This window comes from Protomyctophum parallelum (genome assembly GCF_964188405.1).
Source record: "Protomyctophum parallelum genome assembly, chromosome: 11".
Lineage (NCBI taxonomy): Eukaryota > Metazoa > Chordata > Actinopteri > Myctophiformes > Myctophidae > Protomyctophum > Protomyctophum parallelum.
The window spans coordinates 31,337,332-31,358,139 of NC_139707.1; the positions used below are offsets into that span (position 1 = coordinate 31,337,332).

A 20,808-nucleotide genomic window follows, 5' to 3' on the forward strand; every position below is an offset into this window, starting at 1 on the left:
CACCCTCAACGACCTCTGGGGGTCAGCGAACCCCATGCTGACAACCACTGCTACACAATGTTTATTTAACTCTGATAGTTAGATGATTGTACCCAAAATGGACCTGTGTTAGAATACAATAACATTAATCTAAATACGCATTGCATTTAATCTGCTGTCAAATCCTGCAGAGCTAGAAGAGGGAGAAACTAATAACTTGCTATGTACAGTAGCTGTGTTGTTGCTGATAACTGGGCTAACAGTGGCTCGCATATTCACATATACAGTAAAAACATTTCACTGTAGAAATCAATGTTACAGTTAATTAGATTTACAACACTCTACTGTATATTTACAGTATGTAAACACAGGTACTACTACTACTATTTTCCACTGTCTGTTCCTTTTCTACTTCATTCTTCATCTCTGTCTTATTTCCTCTCCAACCTCTCTCTCTGTATCTGTCTGTGTGTGTGTGTGTGTGTGTGTGTGTGTGTGTGTGTGTGTGTGTGTGTGTGTGTGTGTGTGTGTGTGTGTCTCTCTCTCTCTCTCTCTCTCTCTCTCTCTGCATTTTGAAGTAATTTTGCCTCTGGCAGTGGCAGCACCTCACGCACAAATCATAGGATTCACCCATCTGCTGTCAACCTTTGTCTAGCCAGCGTGCACCAAAGGACTATTGTGTCAGCCACACACACACACGCGCATGCACATATTCATTATTTTTAACACCCCTGTTGCACACTGGTGTCGGTCACCTAAATCAATGGGGTTCTCAAATGTTTTCATGTCAAGGTCCCCCAAATTGTATATATTTGGCCGCAGACCTCCATCTGAAAATGCTTTGTGCCAGGGACCCCCAGAAGAGACGATTTTGTAAAAAGGAAAATATCACCTGTAAGATTTTTTTTTTTAATGCTAGAAGATGTACAATCTCACAGTGTGGCACAAAGTGGCGTACTGTGAGATTGTATTAAAATTATTATGATGCTGTACTAACACATTTTGCCAGGGACCCCTGGAACCCCCTCAAGGTCCTTTTGAGAACCACTGACCTAAGATCTATTTTCGGTTGTCGACATCGAACTAAGAATATTTCTTTGTTCTATATTTTTTATTTATTTATTATTTGTCTGTTGGGCAGCTCAAAAGAGTGCATTGAATGTTCATCACTTCAGAATGTTTGCGAACAAATACAATAGTACAGAATCATGAACTGACCTCTACCTCTCTCCTTCTCTCCTCTCCCAGGAAGGAGAGACAGCAGCTTGCGACCACCGTCCCTCCAACCACCTGCCGCTAGCTCCACCCAGCATGGCAGACGGCCGGCAGCCAGAGGACGGCGCCCCTCGGTGGGACCCGTCAGGGGCGCAGGAGCCCTCCTCAGGCCCCCACGGGGCCAACGGCTACTCGTCCTCCTCCGCCTCGACCTACAGGGCGTGCCAGCCTGCAGGGGCCGCGCCACCCTACTCCACAGCCAGGGAGAACGGCTTCAACGGGGACTTGGCTGCGGACCATGCCATTACAGCAGGTAAGGCTGCTTGATTAGCGTTTGCTGTCGGGCAGAGACCTCTTATCTCCATATTTATTTTCCGTAAATGAACGCCCTACTTGATCACACTACGTGGCCAGACTGTCGACTCCCACAATGCTTCCGGTCAGGCCCGGCGGAATGCGCTGGTCAGAGTGGGCAATTGCCCAGGGTGCCAACCACTGGGGGGCGCCAACTACAGACGGATGGATGGTTTGTCCTTCTGTCCATCTTATTTACACTACGGTGACAGTTGACACGCCCTCTCTCTCATGCTGTTAAGTTACAACTTACACCTATTTCCTTTTAATAACGTGGGTAAAATGTGCAGAATTGGGAGGCAAAGGTAAGGCACTTATTATTGTGAAGGGGCAGAGGATGCAGGTGCTGTTGTTGCTGCGTGTCGAGACTTGGAGTAATGCCTGCCGCGTGGATTTAAGCTGTCAAAACTATTTTGTTAAAGTTAAATATGCCACAGACACTTTCCTGAACTGTGCAGCTGATACACAGATTGTCATATTTAAAAGCGCTGTATAGCTTCTCTCAGCTCAAAGCTTGTATCAACAGAATATGAATAAGAAGATAAATGAACAGCTGACGTCGGTGGGAGAGGAGGACCGTGGGAGAGGAGGAGATATCCTCTCCTGGTGGTCATTTATCTTCGGCCGTACAGACTCCATTTGACGCTTTTCACCTCCTTTATGAGACATTACACCAAGCTGTCTGTTCCTACTGTAATATAGAATGTGTAAAGGCACAACAAGTTTTTGTGTGTTCACATCTTTCAGCCAGTCTGAAAGTGCTGTATGCTGATCATGCTTTGAAGTCTAATAATACACATGGACAGTCTGACACACTGCACATAATGCTTGCAGGCCAGGTAATAAATAAATAAATAAATTAATATTAAGATCATATTACGTACGGACCCCCCCCCCCCCACACACACACACACACACACACACACACACGCAGTCACACACACAGCTGTGTTCTGCAGTTGAGAGGAAAGAAGGGGATATTTTACGAAGGGGAAGAAAGGCTGAATATTTTCAGTCCCGTGCCTGCTTCCGGTCATACAACATCGGAGATTGTGGAATAGTTGTCTGGCTACGCAAGACTACACAAAAGAATCAGAAGCAGCAGATCCACAAGCTCTGTGGCTCTGTGGTTAAGATTGATCATTTCAGGTCAAAGTAACTACTAACATAGCCTCGGAAACCTAGACGTTTTTATTTGCAGGGAGAGAAAAAAAAAGTCTGGGTCTGAGACCACTTCAATTCGGCATAGAGTAGCGCAAACGTCGATCACTCTCTGCTGATTTCTGATCGTCTGCACCTTTGTTAAATTGATGCACACACGCACACACGTACACACACACACACTCCTCTCTCTCTCTGTCTCATGTCGCACAGCTGCGTTTAGATTCAAGGCTTGATCGTATCCATAAAAGTAAAAAAACATATTTTTGGCAAAAAGAAAATATTTTAGACCTGAGAGACGTGGAGGATGGCGAGATTACATGAAGGTCATACATGAAGGTCCATTTCCCTCCATCAGGTGCCCCGGCTGACCAGGGGAGGCAGTATAGAGACCAGGGTTACTGCATGTTTTTTGTGAGGGTAAATAGGGCGCTGATGACTCGGGGAGACAACACACGCACAGCGTCCCCAGCGGGAATTGAACACGGGACCTTCTAGCTGTGAGGCGATAGCGCCACCGACTGCCACTGTGCCCTACTGAACAATAGAAGTTCATTCACAGCTATGTTTGAAGCAATAACCAATGGAATGTAAAAATTCCCTTTGGTGCGCGTTCGTTCACGCTTTTGCAAATATACGTATACGTGCTTGCATGTTAGTCAAAGAGGTGCAGTATTCACTCCACGTGTGCCATTAAACTTGTCCCGTGTCTTTCCCAAGTTGTCCCTTTCTTTCTTTCTTTCGCGCTGGAGGAGAGAGCTCTCGCAACAAGCCTTCGCTACAATCACACAGTTATTAGTGCACGTTAATTACAGGCCTAAAATCTCTCTGTTCTCCCACTCTCTGCCCTTCCTTCCCCTCCTTAGAGCACACAGCAGGAACAATGCTCTGTGACAGCGTACTGTTACCACGGAAACGGTTACCCCTGCAATTTCACCCGGCTTTTGTTGGGAGGGCACCATCTCTTTAGGTGTGTGCTTTGTGCCGACACACACAGAGAGAGGGAGTGCACTGTCTGCTGCCTGCACCCACCGGGCTGCATGGAAGAAACTAAAGGAAACGTGGTGGGGGACCGTTTAGCATTCTGCCACTGTCATCGCCACATTAACGGGTGGTGGAATGTCTATGAGCACTCGAGTACTGTACTCGTCCAATTTTAACGTACTTTTACTTTACTTGAGTTCATTTTTCAATATGTTTAAATAATCCACTACGGTACATCTCAGAGGCAAATGCTTGTAATCTTTACTCCATTGCAATTATTTGGAAACGTTAGTTGCTAGCTACAATTATTATCACACAACTTTACATTACTTTACAGCTATATAAAAATAGCTGGTATACGCGCTGAGAGCTTGACTCTGTATCGGTCTGTCTGTGTTCCTTTTATGCCCATATATGGAGTTCTGTGTTAGAATATGGCGTCCAGGCCAGTTCTTTGTCATTCTCAAGTACATTTTTGAATACAGGCCTTTTACTTGTAGTATTTTTTATATTGTGCTATATTACACATTTTACTTAAAGCATAATCAGGGGACTCATGCCTCCTTTTCTGTGTAGCAGGACTCTTCCCCTTTCTTAGTCCACTTCCTCCCAGGGGCTTCTGTGTTTATTCCTACTAACAACGGTGTAAGGCAGTGGTGCTGACGGATTCTGCTATTATATGTCTTGAGAGATTACTTAGTAAAGTAAAACTAACCTGAGTACTTCTTCCACCAACGCACCAGGCTTTTAATGAAAAGAACTGCGGGGGCCGTTTAGCATTGTGCCACAATAGCCACATTAACCTCTCATCATCCGCATCATCCGAGCACTGGCTGTCATTGTCTGTTCTGTAAGTGGTCCGGTGGGTGGGTGGTCGTGTCTGTGTGGGTAGGGTCACGATGAGTGAGTTGGCGTTTTCATGGTCGCATGCTGTCGGGCAGAAATCTCTTATCTCCTTTTTTTTTATTTTTATAATATGAACTTTTACTCACAATCACACTTGATCCTTAACACTTTAACTGCTTAATTAATTCAACTTTGACTGCTGGTGTTTTTCACTAACCTTTGAAGAATCACCCAATATTGTACGTTGTTCCATTCCATGCCTTAACACAGTGTGCACAAATGTCCTAGTGTGGATGTTCCATCGGCTCCCACCAGCAAGGGGAGACTCGTTTTTTTTCTGGTCACGTGATCCAAACGTGTGACGTGTCACAGAGAACCCCTGGAAAACCTATGATGTCTCATAAGTTATCAAAAGCGAACAGTGGGGGGGCACGGTGGCACAGTTGGTAGTGCTGTCGCCTCAAGGCTAGAAGGTCCTGGGTTCGATTCCCGCTCGGGACGCTGTGGGCAATGGCGGCGTGTCTCCTCCTCCGTGTCATCGGTGCCCATACCCGAGGCGGGGTTGGCAAAAGGGCCTTTCTGTGTGGAGTTTGCATGTTCTCCCCGTGTCCCCTAGGGTAGGTACCCTCACAAAAAACATGCAGTAATCCTGGTCTCTAAACTGCCTCCCCCTGGCCAGCCGGGGCGCCTGATGGAGGGGAAAGGAACTGGTTGGAATAACGATTTGCTTCCACGCGTCAGGTGTACCCCCTGTCAGGTGTAAAGGAGCAACTTGGACACTCAGGCATGAAGCTATAGACCGCTATGTGTGTCCCTGTGTCTGAGTACGGAAACGTACAAGTACGGAAATAGCGTTTGTTGACCACCAAGTGTCACTGTTGCGCACCCTCACACACACACGCACACGCACAGAGGGCAGGGAGGAGGGCTTGTACAGTAGGCCTACGTACAGCACGGGTACAGTACAGCACCACTCAGCTCAGACGGGTCTCATTTTTAAGTACCGTGTGTGTGTGAGCAGCACGCTATGCCGTCCTGTTCTATGCTATCAGTTGTAGGTAGGTGTTAATGTTCATAAACCTACAGCCATGTAGCGTTCTGTGTTGATTCAATGCTTCCATGATACTTTAGAACAATGTGGCACAGCAGGAAGAGTGCAGTAAGTGGTCCATTAGGCCTAAGTGTCCCTCTGCCATTATCTGTGAATGTCAAGTGCTTTCTTCCCAAGTTTGCAGGTGAGGCCTGGACATAACGGCATGCTGTCTTTAAGTTATGGTGGCGGGCGCGACAAAGTGCCTTGATTGTTAAACGCTATATGAGGCAAGAATCCCTTACGTCGAGAGACGTAAGATGAAAACACAGAGAGGGAAGAGAGACATGGGATGAAACAGAGAGAGAGAAGAGAGAGACATCATGGAAGAGAGAGAGGAGACATCATGGAACAGAGAGAGAGGGGTAGAGAGAGACATCAAGGAACAGAGAGAGAGAGGGGTAGAGAGACATACTGTAGAATCGAACAGCCAGTTTGTCGGTATCTGCAATTATACGGCCCAGAGTCGCATCCAGCCCACCACCGGGGCCCACCGCTTTGTTGCTATAGTAACCCATCCCTCCACACATTTTTGGCACCGGCTGGTATCAAACCAAGCAGTGGTGTATCTCTCTTCTCTCTCTCTCTCTCTCTCTCTCTCTCTCTCTCTCTCTGTCTCTCTCTCTATAGCTCTCTCTCTCTAGCTCTCTCTCTCTCTAGCTCTCTCTCTCTCTGTCTCTCTCTCCCTCCTGCTTTGCTCTCTGCCACTATATCTGTATCGCTTTGTGCCCTCAAACGAAGCCCTACTGGCTTTGTGCATGCGTGCGTGCATGTGTGCGTGCGTGCGTGCGTGTGTGTGCCTGTCTGACGGTGTGCGACTGTGTTGGGGCTTTTGACTCAGGGCTCCAGTGCTAGTCTCATCTCAGACAAGGGAGCATTCTCAGCTTCACAGGTAATGCAAAGGTTTTACTGTTTCAGATTATGATACTTGTGTGTGTGTGTGTGTGTGTGTGTGTGTGTGTGTGTGTGTGTGTGTGTGTGTGTGTGTGTGTGTGTGTGTGTGTGTGTGTGTGTGTGTGTGTGTGTGTGTGTGTGTGTGCTGTGCGTGTGCGTGTGTGTGCGCGTGCGCGTGTGTGTGTGTGTGTGTGTGCCTGATTTATGCACGGTTGCGCAGTGAAAATAGCCTCGTTGTTGTCGGGCAGAATCCTCTTATCTCCATATTTAAACTTTTTGTGGGGGGTTTTCTCCATAAATGAACACCCTACTTGATCATGCTACATCGTCACACAAAAGCATAAAAAATAGCAGATCTGCAAGCTTCTGAATTTGAATCCTGAAAGGTAAGTATAATGTGAATCAGGCTGGCATGGGGCTCAAACAGGGCTGTGAATGCAGTTTTTTCCTATACGGTACAGCATGGCCTATTTAATGTTATGCGACTTAACTCCCTTGTCAACAGTCACGACAGAGGGGCTGTCGGAGACTTGTCTTGATGGTGTCAGAGGAAGTGCTGAGGCGACCACCAGACCAGACGTGACGTGACTAGCTGTCACAAGGACAGAGACAGACAGAGGGACTTTTTTATTTTATTTCATTTTCTTTACCTCTGTTGTGCCATTTGGGTTTGCCTTCCTATTGTGCCAGAATGCCATTGTTTACCTGGAGAATGTGTTGTGAATTGATTGTGGGTGTTGGTGTGTGGGGTGTGGGTGTGTTTGGTGTGGGGTGTGTTTGGTGTGGGGTGTGGGTGTGTGAGTGTGGGTATGGGTGTGGGGTGTGGATGTGGGTGTTGGTGTGTCAGTGTTAATTTCATCGACTAAAACTATGACAATTTTTTTTCATTGATTATATTGTTTTCATTGACAAAGTCTAAATAAAAGCTAAGTCAAATGATGACTATCATAACTATCGTGCTATTTTCAGCATGCAACCAAGTATAAAATCAACCATTACGGCACCATCAAGGTTGACTGAAATCTTTAAAAAATATGAGAGACTAAATCTAAAACATTTCAGATGACTAAAATATGACAAAACCTAAATATTTTTTTACTTAAAAGATCGTGTGTGTGTGTGTGTGTGTGTGTGTGTGTGTGTGAGTGTGTGTGTGTGTGTGTGTGTGTGTGTGTGTGTGTGTGTGTGTGTGTGTGTGTGTGTGTGTGTGTGTGTGTGTGTGTGTGTGTGTGTGTGTGTGTGTGTGTGTGTGTGTGTGTGTGTGTGTGTGTGTGTGTGTGTGTGTGTGCGCATTTCTGTTAGACAGAGAAATTGCTGTCTCATTGAACCCATTGCCCTTGTAGAAGCTACTCTGTGGCGTGTGCCAGCGAGACAGCCTGTGTGTGCCTCTAGGTGTGTGTTCTCATGCATGTGACTGCCTTCATAAGAGTGTGTCTATGTGCTGGCCGGCATGTATGTCACACATGACACAAGTGTCTGTGTGTGTGCATGGGCACTACAGTATGTGTGTGTGTGGATAGTATGTGCGTGCCGTGCATGCTTCTTGTGTGTGTGTGTGTGTGTGTGTGTGTGTGTGTGTGTGTGTGTGTGTGTGTGTGTGTGTGTGTGTGTGTGTGTGTGTGTGTGTGTGTGTGTGTGTGTGTGTGTGTGTGTGTGTGTGTGTGTGTGTGTGTGTGTGTGTGTGTGTGTGTGTGTGTGTGTGTGTGTGTGTGTGTGTGTGTGTGTGTGTGAGTGAGAGAGACAGACAACTCATCAGGATTCAGGGCACGTTTTCCAGTCAGGCACACGGCTGGAAGGAGCGATGGAGATGGGAGTGACATGATGTGTTGCCAGGCCTGCTTATTATAAGCGACTTTGTCCTTCTTTTTGGCATTTTTCTAAAGTGTTGCTGCTTCAAATATCCAATGCATATAGGTTTGAAGTGCTCATGTGGCCTATATATAGTTGCTTCTTTTGGGCTTGTTTCCATAGACGTGGTTGCTTATTATTTTAACTGCATGGTGGCTGCGGCTCAGGGACTGAGAGGAGGGGGTTGGGGAAGAGGGAGTGGGAGTGACTCAGGGACAGAAAGGACAGCTGGATGAGAGGGGGCGACCACCACCAGGGTTATGGCTCTGAGATGAAGAGGATGAAGAGTGGCATTAACCCATTCAGGACGGGAACCCTTTTTGGGTGTTTTAAGCTTGTAGATCTGCTATTTTTGAACAAGCTTTAAAATGTGGTGCAAATCTTTGAATATATGTTCTTTCAGAGCGAACGTTTTTAACTCAAATCTTTGCTTCTGGGGGGGTCCCTGGAACAACATATTTTCAGATGGGGGTCTGCAGCCAATTTAATTTTTGGGGTCATTGACATGAAATAGTTTGAAAACCACTGACAACTGTCATGATTTTGAATACATTTGTAGAATTTGGTGCCAGTCCTAAATAAGTTAACGCATTCAATGCCAAGATAAACCTCAGTGCCGGTCTTTTTTCATATTCACTTACTTTTTAAGTATAGTCACAGAATACTCAGCTTCACTGCGATCGACAACCATTGGCAATGAGAGAGCCATTCGCTGCACGATCACACCAACAAACGCTTGTAAATACATCCATCTGTTCCATAGTTAGAGCCCATTGAAAATGCAATGGTGGTTGGTGCTCAAGTGGAACGATTGAGAGACGTTCTAGAAGATTCTCAAACATGGGGCTGGGAGGCAAGTTTTAGCGACCATGTGTTTTTCTTTTTCTTGGCTTCACTGGAACTCGAAGGGTGTATCATAGGTTAACTAAGAGTGTCATCTTGTGTGTGTGTGTGTGTGTGTGTGTGTGTGTGTGTGTGTGTGTGTGTGTGTGTGTGTGTGTGTGTGTGTGTGTGTGTGTGCGCACACGCACACCTCTTACCTCCATATAGTTTTTTTTGTAAATTAACGCATTTACTTGATGATAGTGCAGCGTCACAAAAAGCATCAAAAGGTGCAGATCTACAAGCTCCAAACACAGCCCAAAGCGACACGTAAGAGCCTAAATGGAAACAAGAACGCAAGGTGCTATCCCTTGCACTCTGTTGCTGTTTTTTTAATAAACTATTGTTTGTATAATAAACTATTCCATCAATCAATCAATCAATCAAACACTTTGAGCTTCTAAATGGGTCTGTCTTTAGGTCAGTTTACCCAGTAAAATTAAATATCAAATTAAACCGATATATTATGTTTATCGGTTCAATCCAAACACTGCATTTGTAAGGCAGATATGTACATTATGCAGATACTGATATATGTTATCGATCATTTGTGAATTCCTATTTTTTGGCCATGACCCTGGCTCCCTTGCTGAGCCAGTGTGGGAATAGCCTGGGTTGATGAGCTCTGCCTTGGACCCAGTGAGGTGTGTGTTTAGTCTGGATTGTGAGCTCTACACTGGACCCAGTGAGGTGTGTGTTTAGCCTGGGTTGTGAGCTCTACACTGGACCCAGTGAGGTGTGTGTTTAGCCTGGGTTGTGAGCTCTACACTGGACCCAGTGAGGTGTGTGTTTATTTAGCCTGGGTTGTGAGCTCTACACTGGACCCAGTGAGGTATGTGTTTAGTCTGGGTTGTGACCTCTACACTGGACCCAGTGAGGTGTGTGTTTAGCCTGGGTTGATGAGCTCTGCCTTGGACCCAGTGAGGTATGTGTTTAGCCTGGGTTGTGAGCTCTACACTGGACCCAGTGAGGTGTGTGTTTAGCCTGGGTTGATGAGCTCTGTCCTGGCCTGTTGTTGACTCAGGCCACCAGTTACTTGGCTCCCGATGGCTTTTTAATTGACTTCCTGTAGCGGCTTCCTTCAGCGAAGCTACCGGTTTCTATGGTGACGCTAGGCGGTAGTGTTGGCAGGTATGTCTTGCATGCGATGGAACGATACATGCTGCGGTGCAGCTTTCATCTTGATCTGGTTGACGAAATACAAGATCAAACTGTGTCATCTGTGTGACTTATTTTTCCCCCTCCCTGTAGTAGTTTGTGTTCGCAAAGGATTAACAACTCTGTGTGTGTGTGTGTGTGTGTGTGTGTGTGTGTGTGTGTGTGTGTGTGTGTGTGTGTGTGTGTGTGTGTGTGTGTGTGTGTGTGTGTAGAGCAAGTGTCAGCGCGGATCGTTCAGGAAGTGACAGCAGAGGCGGTGGCAGTGCTGAAGGGAGAACAAGAGACTCACGCTGACACGGCTAAAAGGCTGCCCTCAGGTAGACACACACACACACACGCACGCATGCGCGCACATCCATGTGATTCATCCATTTAATTCAAACGCTTTGAATTAGTGTTTTAATTAAATTAACTTGAATATTTCACGTTGGGATGTCCTGGTTTGTTTGTACCAATCCAATGTAGTCATGCAGGCGCTCTGAATCGAGAGCGACTTACAGTAAGCAAAGTTACACAAGGTAATAAATGAAATGCAGTGTACAGTGTAGGGCCTCAGTAATCTAGGATCATAGGTAAACCAAGTCATCAGCACTATAAATGCACCATGTCTCTGTACGTTTCTGTACAAATTTGACACACACGTTCCACACCGCCACATGGAGTGCAGTGCCCGGCCTTGAGTCGGACGGACCCACGGTTGTCCAGGCACTTTACAGGGCCCTGCTCAGGCGCTAGACAGGACCCAAATTTTCTAATTGATCACACCTGATTACCCCTAGATCCCCATATATGGAGCTGGCCTGTTCGAACATCACAATGATATTCTGACATCTGCATATAGACTCCATATTTGGCCATGCCTGACACAGAACTCCATATATGGGCATAAAAACAAGTTCACTCTTAGATTCAGTACTTAGGTAAATGTATTTAGTTACTGTCCACCACTGCATTCGCTGCATTACGTAAGAAAAAACAGAAGCAGCATCTTTTTTTTATTTTAATCTTTGCTTTTTAGCAGACTAACGGTTCATTTAGGGTTTAGGCCATTCTCCTCAGAATCAAACTCCTCGCTGGTGCAGTTAGTCAGCAGAAAAAGCCTTATTATTGTATTCACAGCACGCCACTTCACACAGCCTGTCAGAGCAGCTCAGCGGATTAGAACCGGGTGGAGCTGGCCATGGCAGAAGGAGAACGCTCATGCCATACCGCAGTGGTTCTCCACCTCTGTGGGTTGGGACGCATGATTTTGGGGGGGTCTCCTCCCCACATGATTTTGGGGGGTCCCCAGATTACATTAAAGATACAATTTAAGGACTGTTGATACCTTTTTAATACCTTTAAAAAAATACATAAGACTACGTAATACTAATCATCAACCCATCAGATTATGTGGTAACATTGGCCAAAATGTCAAAGAATACACAAAATCACACTCGTGTGAAGTGAGGGGCGATCTTATCATCATACATCATCACATTCCGGCCGATCACTTTTGGCGTCCTCACATTCCGCGCTCAGCCAATCAAATCATCGCTGTGGAGTACACACAAACACACAATGATGATTATTTTGGGAGGTTCAAATTATGATTATTTTCGGGGATCGGCCTGAAAAGGTTGACGGGTATGTGTGCAAATGGAACCAAATGGACCCGTACACATAATTGCAAGGGTCCATTTGGAGCCCTGGTGGGCCCGGGACAGAAATGCTCACAGCTGTCCCTCCCTCCTCTCTCTCTGTATAGTTGAAGACACCGCCAACTTGCCCCCGTCCCCTCCACCCTCGCCGGCTGCAGGACAATTAATTGGACCCCTGGAACAAGGTAGGACCCCTCTCATGAGCACTCGTGTGTGTGTGTGTGTGCGCGCGTGTGCACGTTCATGTGTGCGCAGGTGTTTGTGAGTGTGTAACCAGGTGTGTCGTATTGTAAATGTTGGTATCCGGAATGTCGTACATTGGCTAACACCTGCTTGATGCTGGTAGTGAATCTAGTGATTGGGGGATCTGGGGTGTGGGTGGTTGCGTTGGCGTCCGTCCCACCCACCCACCCCTTCCAGAAGTAAGTCCATCTTCTGGCGGAGCACAAACCAAACATGTTGAGGTTGATCGAGGCCTCTGAGAACAGGAAGCGTTGTGCGGTTTCGACCGAGAACAGGAACATGGCTCCCTTCCATTCATCACACATCACCATCTTATTTCTGTTGAGAATCCACTGCTTTCTCCTCCTCTCCCTTTCACCTCCTCCTCCTCCTCAGTCATCATCACACCCACCCATGCACGAACACACACGCACGTACAGTACGCACCCACGCGCACACCCACACACACACACACACACACACACACACACACACACACACACATGTATATGCACGTCACCTTCATCCTCATGATGATGTCAGTCTTCACTCTCTAGTAGCCAAAGCAGAACCCCCCCCCCCCCCCCCCCCTTCCCCACACACACACTTCCCGCATGACCCCCGACCCCGGAATAACCAACCAACCAAGCAAACGACACCACACCCTCCTCCTCTTTCATCCCTCTTATCTATATCACCGTTACACAATGTCTGGTTCGGGGGCCCCGCCAGGCGCTCAAATTGACCGTTGAAGGACGACTTCGCCCATTTTCAACATATCTTCATATAATTGGTCGTCACTAATGCTCACGATAAAACGGTGCTATTTTATCCTACTCGGTCTGTGTCTCATATAGGAGGACTGTGGACATGTCAGAAACACGCCTACACACCTACGACAATCATGTTTTTGTCGTTTTTTTGTTTTGTTTCTTGTGGTGTTCTTGTTTTTTATACTGCAATCATGTATTCTGGATATTCTATATTTCTTGTACAATGTTTCATTATGTTTTACATAGGTAGAGGCCTCGTATAATCCCCGCTTTTTGCCTCAGCCTAGCACTTTACCCTTCACTGTATTGTTTTTATACTGTGCTGAATAAATAAATACTAAACAAAAATACTACCAGTGACTGATCAATTGTAGGCAGGTTTTGTTTTTTGTTTTGTTTTTCAAACAAGATAAATCTTTTTATGTTTATTATAGCGAGAACAATGGCTGCTATTATAGCAGGCCAAGTGTCCAGGAATAGAAAACATACAGTTTCTATTATTTGGATTCCCAATCAATGATATCACTGGTAGCCGTAGGTGGGTTTCTGAACTGTCCACAGCCCTCCTCTGAGACACAGACCGAGTAGACCAACATTGTACTATATTATAATGAATACATATATTATTAATATGAAGATACTGGTAGGTTGAAAAACGGTGAAGTCATCATGTCCACCAAACGGACTACTACAGCTTACTACAGACTGGCAGTTGAATAAAGTCGGGAGATCAGTCAGAAGGTGAGAACAAAAATTTGCTGAACTCAACTAAGAGCTGACACTGACAGACAGCTACTGTGGTGCAAAAAAATAGCCTATGGCTTGATGTATGTTTCAACAACAAACCCGCTTCTAACCCCCCCCCCCCCCCCATCCCCCCCCACACACACACACACACACAACACAAATGAGCTGAACAAGACACCAAGTCAGTCCACCCTGTCTTCTTCTCCACGTCACATAAATTTACCACTTTTTTTCCTTCCTGCATCTTGAAATTTCTGTCTTCCTCGCTGTTTTTTGTTTTTTAATCGTCAATTTTTTTTGCATTTCCCCTGCCCCCGGTGTCTGTCTGTCTGTCTGTCTGTTCCGTCTTGTCTGTGATTGGCTGAGGTGAAGAGAGAATCTATGGTCTCAGGCCTATGGGTGGGGTGGAGAGTGGGGCTGTCACGATCATAGAATTTGACATAACGATTAATTGTCAAATTTGTCATACAAATATTGCGACTAAAGATTCATTGTGTTTTTTTTGGCATTGCACATTGGAACATATTAATTTAAATAGAATTTATCTTTGTGCCCTTTTGGCTTTGTAAATACAAATTGTAGAGGCTTGGCTAGATATGATCTTATACTTAAAATATGCTGTACAAATAAATAACTATGACTGATACCAATATCGCTGTAGTCGGGAAGAAACCAACTATCTCCATATTCTAACCAACTATCTCCATATTCTAACGTTTTGTGTGTTTTATTTTCATGCTCTACTTGGATCACACTACAGTGTCACACAAAAGCATCAAAAGTAGCAGATCCACAAGATGGCATGTTGAACTTGTAGATCTGCAACGTTTGAATTTGAATCCTGAAAAGTAATGGATTTGGAATTTAGAGGTATGAGGTTTCCACCCGATAGATACTATATAGCTGATCTGACATTTTTTAAATGTATGAGAATGTGGAAACAATTACGCAATGTTTTTGCGATAATCTCAAATAATGAAATGAAATTAAAGGCAATTATGTCAATGTGACAGGCCTAGTGGGGGTGGTGGTTGACGGGTGGCAGGGCAGCCATGTTCCAAATTATTATATTTCTACATACGTAATTACTTCACACTGAGAATTAAGATGAAAAAAAGGGAATTTTGGACTTTATATGTCAGTATGTGTACATTTCTTTGAATAGCTCTCCCGGATTCCATATAGGCTACGTATTCATGGCTGGCCCCCAGGCCTTGGTTGTCTGTCATTTGCTTGTCACTGTGTCTTTGTAAATGTCTTGTTGCCTGTATATATTTCTCCAACACCTTCTGTCTCCTTCCTCGATCTTGTCCCCTTTCCTTGTCATCTCTCTCTCTCGCTCTCTCTCTCTACCCCCCCCCCTCTCTCTCTCTCTCTCTCTCTCTCTACCCCCCCCCCCCCCTCTCTCTCTCTCTCTCTCTGTTCACTGTACTCTCAGTCCGCGTGTCCAGATATCCCCTGCAGTTGTTTTTGTTCCTTCCTTTTATCTTCAGTTTCTCCCTCCTATTTCTGTTTCTCCAACTTATTCCCCCCCCCCCCTCTCTCTCTCTGTATCTCTCTATCTCTCTATCCCTCTCTCTCTCTGTTCACTGTTCTCTCAATCCGCGTGTCCAGATATCCTCTGTAGTTCTTTTTGTTCCTTTCTGATTCGATTGTTTTTATCTTCCGTTTCACCGTCCTATTACTGTTTCTCCATCTTCTTTCTCCCTCCGCTCTCTCTCTCCCTCCTCTCTCTCTCCCTCTCTCTCTCTATCCCTCTCTCTCTCTATCCCTCTCTCTCTCTCTGTTCACTGTTATCTCCGTCCGCGTGGTCAGATATCCCCTGCAGTTCTTCTTCCTTTGTGTGTGTCTTGTTTGTAGATGTAGGGGCCGAGGATGAGGCGGGGCCTCTGCGCCACTTCCAAAACTCTCGCGAGAGGTGCAAGTTCCTCGCCCCCTCCATATCTGTGTCCGTGCCCGAGGACGACCCCTACCACTCCGACGAGGAGTACTATGACCACCCCTTGTTCAGCCCAGAGTGGGCACACTCAGGCGGCACGCGCCCCGCGGGGCAAGTTGTGGGCTTTAGACAGATCGAAGGTGAACCACGCATGGTTCCTTTTACGCCGTTCTTTCTCCTCCTCGCTCTATCTCTCCTCCCTGTCCTCTATTCTTTGACCCTGCCTCCTTCTGTTTTTGCCCCGATTCTCCTTTTTTTCTGTGATTTCACCCGCTCCTTACCTCCGTCCGTCAGCCCGTCCATCCGGTCATCCATCCGTTCATCCATCCGTCCGTCCGTCCGTTCGTCCGTCCGTCCGTCCGTCCGTCTCTCTGTTGCTCCGTTGTCAGTCGGTCCGTTTTTTTGTGTGTGTTTGTGTGTCCATGCAATGTTGTTTTGCTGAGAATTCTGAGAGATTTCATGTTTGTCGGATGGTCACGTTTATTTTCTCCTTTATTGTAAACCAAAGCCATTTAGTGCCTGCAGTTTCCACCCTTTAAAAGTCTTGCACATACAGTATCTCTATAATCTATCTTAATGCGATATTTACCAATGTGGTCTTTAGAATTACAGTATCATGTTCACATGACATTCTGTCATGCTTTAGAACAGTGGTTCTCAAACAGGACCCCCAAATTCATACGTGTTTGGCAGCCGTACCGCCATCTGAAAATATGTTGCGTTAGGGCTCCCTGTAAGAAATGTACTATATATTGTTGAAATGTTTGTGGCATACCCTTGTCTGAAGATTGTTTTTGCAATTCTTCAAAAATAGTCGATCTACAACGTAGTAGATTGGCTATTTTTTAGGGTAACTATATATACTAAACCTGTTTTATACTTCAGTACCCCCGGGAACTGATTTGATTTTTGTTTTAGAACAACTTCTTTAGAATCCCAAATTGGATGGATCTTCGTATAGGGACGTGTGGTGGTGGTCCCAATGGCTTTCACTGTAGACACAGAGACTGTTGATGTGCATGGATTACATCCATGCACATGTTCCTTTGTGCCCTTTTATCATCTCCCCAGTGTTGTGTTTGGGAGCCATCATAACCCAGAGACCACCATGGAGGAGGGCTCCATTCCATATCACACCCACCCTGTCATACCTTATTAACGTCACTATCACTATCCATCCTAAACTAGCCTCTTACACACTCACTGTTACACTGCAGTACAGGAAGAGTTTCAGCTCCACACACACACACACACACACACACACACCGTACTGTGTACACAGACACCTCGTACAGTATCATTAACATTGCACATCTAAAGCCCTCTTGCCACCCTTAGGATATTAACTCATTGACTCCCACAGGAATCGATAATGAACATCGCTTCCCTGCCGCAGTTTTTCACTTACCTTTGAAGAATCACCCCCTCGCGATTACCTTTCATTTCATGAAAATCCGCCTGAAAATAGTTTGATCGTTTGTGTTTGAATCGAGGCATATTCCACCGCCGCGATCGTGAACCGTGGGGAATGTGTTAAATTGAGAAAATACCAGGTTGTCTCCTCTTATTTAGACCGAGTTTGACTGTTCAAATGTGAAGACATGATCGTTTGGCTAACTACAGTATGTTGTAGGTTTAGCTAACAACCACAAACTATTAGAGCCGCTACAAAGTAGAGGCAGGCTGTTTCACTCTCATTACTCTGCTGCTGTTAATAATAATAATAATAATAATATTGAGAGGCCTGCGATAATAATATCGAGACATTTTTGTTATTCTAATATCACGATAACGTCAATGATATTGTTAGATCCTTAACGTATAACATTCAAAAAGTGACCTAAATGACCACTGACAAAAATAATCTGATGGTGACTTTATTCCTGTTAAAGATGGGGTGAAATGAAAAATACGTTTTTCCACACTTTTAGAGCATAACCACGGTCATAATGAGGACATATTTATCATTGGATGCCAATGAAATTGGCATTGTAATTTTGGGTCAGCTGATCGGTTCTGTCTGTAGAGTCCAGAGATGCCATAGCCCAGAGGGAACTGGACTGGCACTATGATTGGTCCAATAAAATCACACCCCTGTTTCTGAGCTAAATGTAGCAAATACATTAGCAATAAAGCCATTTCATGACGTCCTTACAGTTTACAGATAACAGACATTGTTGCACACTCATACCAAAATCTTTCAGTAGTGCAACAGGCAACTGCAAAAGCTCTGAGCAGAACTACCGTACCCCTAAGCAGGATTTAAAGATTTGCATTTCATCACAGTCACGGGCAGGGCACAGAGCAGATTTATTTACACATCCGAATGGATCATCATGCCATAAAATAGTGGTAACACTGTGTTTGACACTTAAGTCCGTTTTATCTACAAGTAGTATATGTATCGTATAATTTACAAACAAAAGTGTTAGTGTATCAGCCGTTTACGTTTTTCCTTGAAACGGATTTCAGTGAATCTTCCTATAGAGTTATTGAATGCTGCAGCTGATGGGATTACAGTACAGTTTGTGCAGGCACGGTGCATATGAGTGGGAAAGCAAGATGGAGGTTGTGTTTACCTACATGTGATTTGTTTGCGCAAATCTATTGGCAATTAATATTCATATTCAAGTTAGTTTTAGTGACAGTGAAATACAAAACATTCTCTATGTGTGGCAAGGTCCGGTGTAATATAAACAAATCCATGCATTTATCATAAGCCACATCAAAGACGAACACAGCGAGCAAACCAGCAACATAAAAAGGCACAAAGATGAGACGAAGCACCACGTTCTACGCGCACACGGCATACTATACATCTGTGGTGTATACCCTTGTCTGTCGAAACGCCCATGTACGCCACCACCCTTCTTCCCCTGAGCTGAAAGTTGTCCCACGGTAAAAAAAAACTGTGTGTTCCCATGTAACCCAAGTCTGTGTTGCCTGTAAGTCTTGACGTGTCCGCCTCTACCATCCCCCCTCCCCTCCCCTCCTTATTTATGAGAAGAAGAGACCATCGAGGCTCTTACAGCCGACTACGTGATGGAGGTGGAGGAGGAGGAGGAAGAGAGTGCAGAGGCCACCGAATCCGAGACGGCTCTTGACGAGCCCCAGTGGAGTGGGGAGGACGAGCCTGAGTTGTTGGACATCAGCCCCCCGGCCGAGCCCTTAGAGCAGGCACAGTCCCTAGGCGAGGCCCAGGCTCTGGTGGTGGAGCACCTGGAGGCCCAGGTGGCTAGTGCTGCCACAGGAAGTCCTATGGAGACAGAGGAGGAGGAGGTGGCAGAGGGTGGGGAAAGCCCTGACCAAGGTGCGTCCGGCCCTCTGCTCTCCCTGCCTGCATGTAACTGACCTGTATACAGCAGTGGTTGGATAAAAGTAGCAATACCACCATTTCTACTTGAGTTAAATTGTATTGGCATCAAAATATGCTTGCAGTATCAAAATAAATTTACTGATTTCTATCCAAACATTTAAAAACCTTTCATTATTATTTTTATAGCAGCAATATCGTGCAATCACATTGCTGCAAGCTTGCAGCTTATATATATTCAAATAGCATAGCAAGTATAAAATAGGGCTTATGTGGTGAACATATTTCTTATAGACAATTGTAGTCAGTGGAGTAAAATGTACAATTCTCTGAGATGTAGTGATGTTTAAAGTATACTTTCTTTTAACTAAAAGTATCTCAAAATCATAGTTACTCAAGTACAGTAATTGAGAAAATGTGCTTGGCTACATTCCACCACTGGTATACAGTAATTAGCAAGACCACCATCAGACGTCTGCAGTCATATAGGAAGCCATAAGCACGTAACTGTAGCATCAGCGTTATAATCCAGGTGGAATGGCAAAACAATCTCCTCTCTATGCTCTGCTGAGGCTGCAAGGCAACACAGGCTTGTTGGTGAAAAGAGCCACCTTCTTTTGACGTTTTTCCCTTTATGTTTTGTTGGTTTCTTTGCGCTTCCATGTCCCGTTCCTAGCTGCTGCGGTGGTTTTGGGGCCGGCTATATTTGTTGCAATGAAATGAAAGTGTTGCTATAGATAACAATGCTTTTTTCCCCCTATCGATGCTATACAGGCTTCATTGATATCTCACCATGTCTATCCATTGCGCAGTGCTGCTGCACCAGTCTAAATTAAGCCACATTCATACTATTTTTGTCGTGCAACACTATCGTGCAACAGTTTGGCTTAATTATGACAGGATTTATACAGGCCTATAAATCATTACTGCATGTAACTGCCAGTCCATTCTCATTGCCTATAGGTGTTGTATGTTTATGCTTTGTGAATTACCTTTACAGTCCATGAGGTTATCCTTTCGTGTACCATGTTGTAACACCAACAAAAGTAGACCATGTCAACTCGGGTTCATGTGTTTGGTCCGACGGAGCATTGGTCCGAGCTGCTGTGTGAACGGTGGAGCTAGCAAAGTTGAGAAAAGTTTCACTTTTTTTCACCGCCGCAAACCATAACCTTACACCATGTAAGAAATGCACATTGAGGTGCAAACTCTCACTCCTAAAACCTCTTGGAACAAATGTGACCAAATGTCAACATACGTGACGTGTCATATTTTGACGTCCCGATCACTTCCGCACTGGGGAAGTGCCTTTCTCAAACCTAACCTTAAAGGACAACATTAGTTTTTTTCAACCACGGATGAGTGCTTTCTTTTGTTTTAGGGATTTTTGCTGTTTTTGACAGGGGGGGCGGGGGCATTCGAGCATGGGGCTAAATATGTATTTCTTTACAAAATGTTATAGCGATTTATTATTTTATTATTTACTATAGTCCTACTAGACCCCAAGAAATGACATCTGGCCACAAAAGATCAAGGGATCTACTTAATGTGTCAAACTGACATATTGAGCCTATTACAGTGTGGCTTCCCCCCAGTATAGGCTACCTTCATATTCAGTAGATCCTGTGAACTTTTGTGGCCAGATGTAATTTCTTGGGATCTAGTAGGACTATAGTAAATAATAAAAAAATAAATCGCTATAAAATTATGTAAAAGAATATATATTTAGCCCCATGCTCGAATGCCCCCGCCCCCTCTGTCAA

At 45.1% G+C, this 20,808-nt stretch overlaps 1 protein-coding gene across 1 annotated transcript in view; it reads left to right on the forward strand.

Moving 5' to 3' along the window:
• Positions 1-1,230: 1,230 nt before the first annotated feature.
• The window catches only part of map2 (microtubule-associated protein 2), a 49,627-nt gene continuing 30,049 nt past the window's right edge, over positions 1,231-20,808 (forward strand). Inside the window, 5 exon segments of the mRNA XM_083776006.1 lie at positions 1,231-1,507; positions 10,624-10,728; positions 12,159-12,236; positions 15,654-15,872; positions 18,740-19,042. Coding sequence (XP_083632132.1) covers positions 1,291-1,507; positions 10,624-10,728; positions 12,159-12,236; positions 15,654-15,872; positions 18,740-19,042 — 922 coding nt within the window. The 5' untranslated portion in view covers positions 1,231-1,290.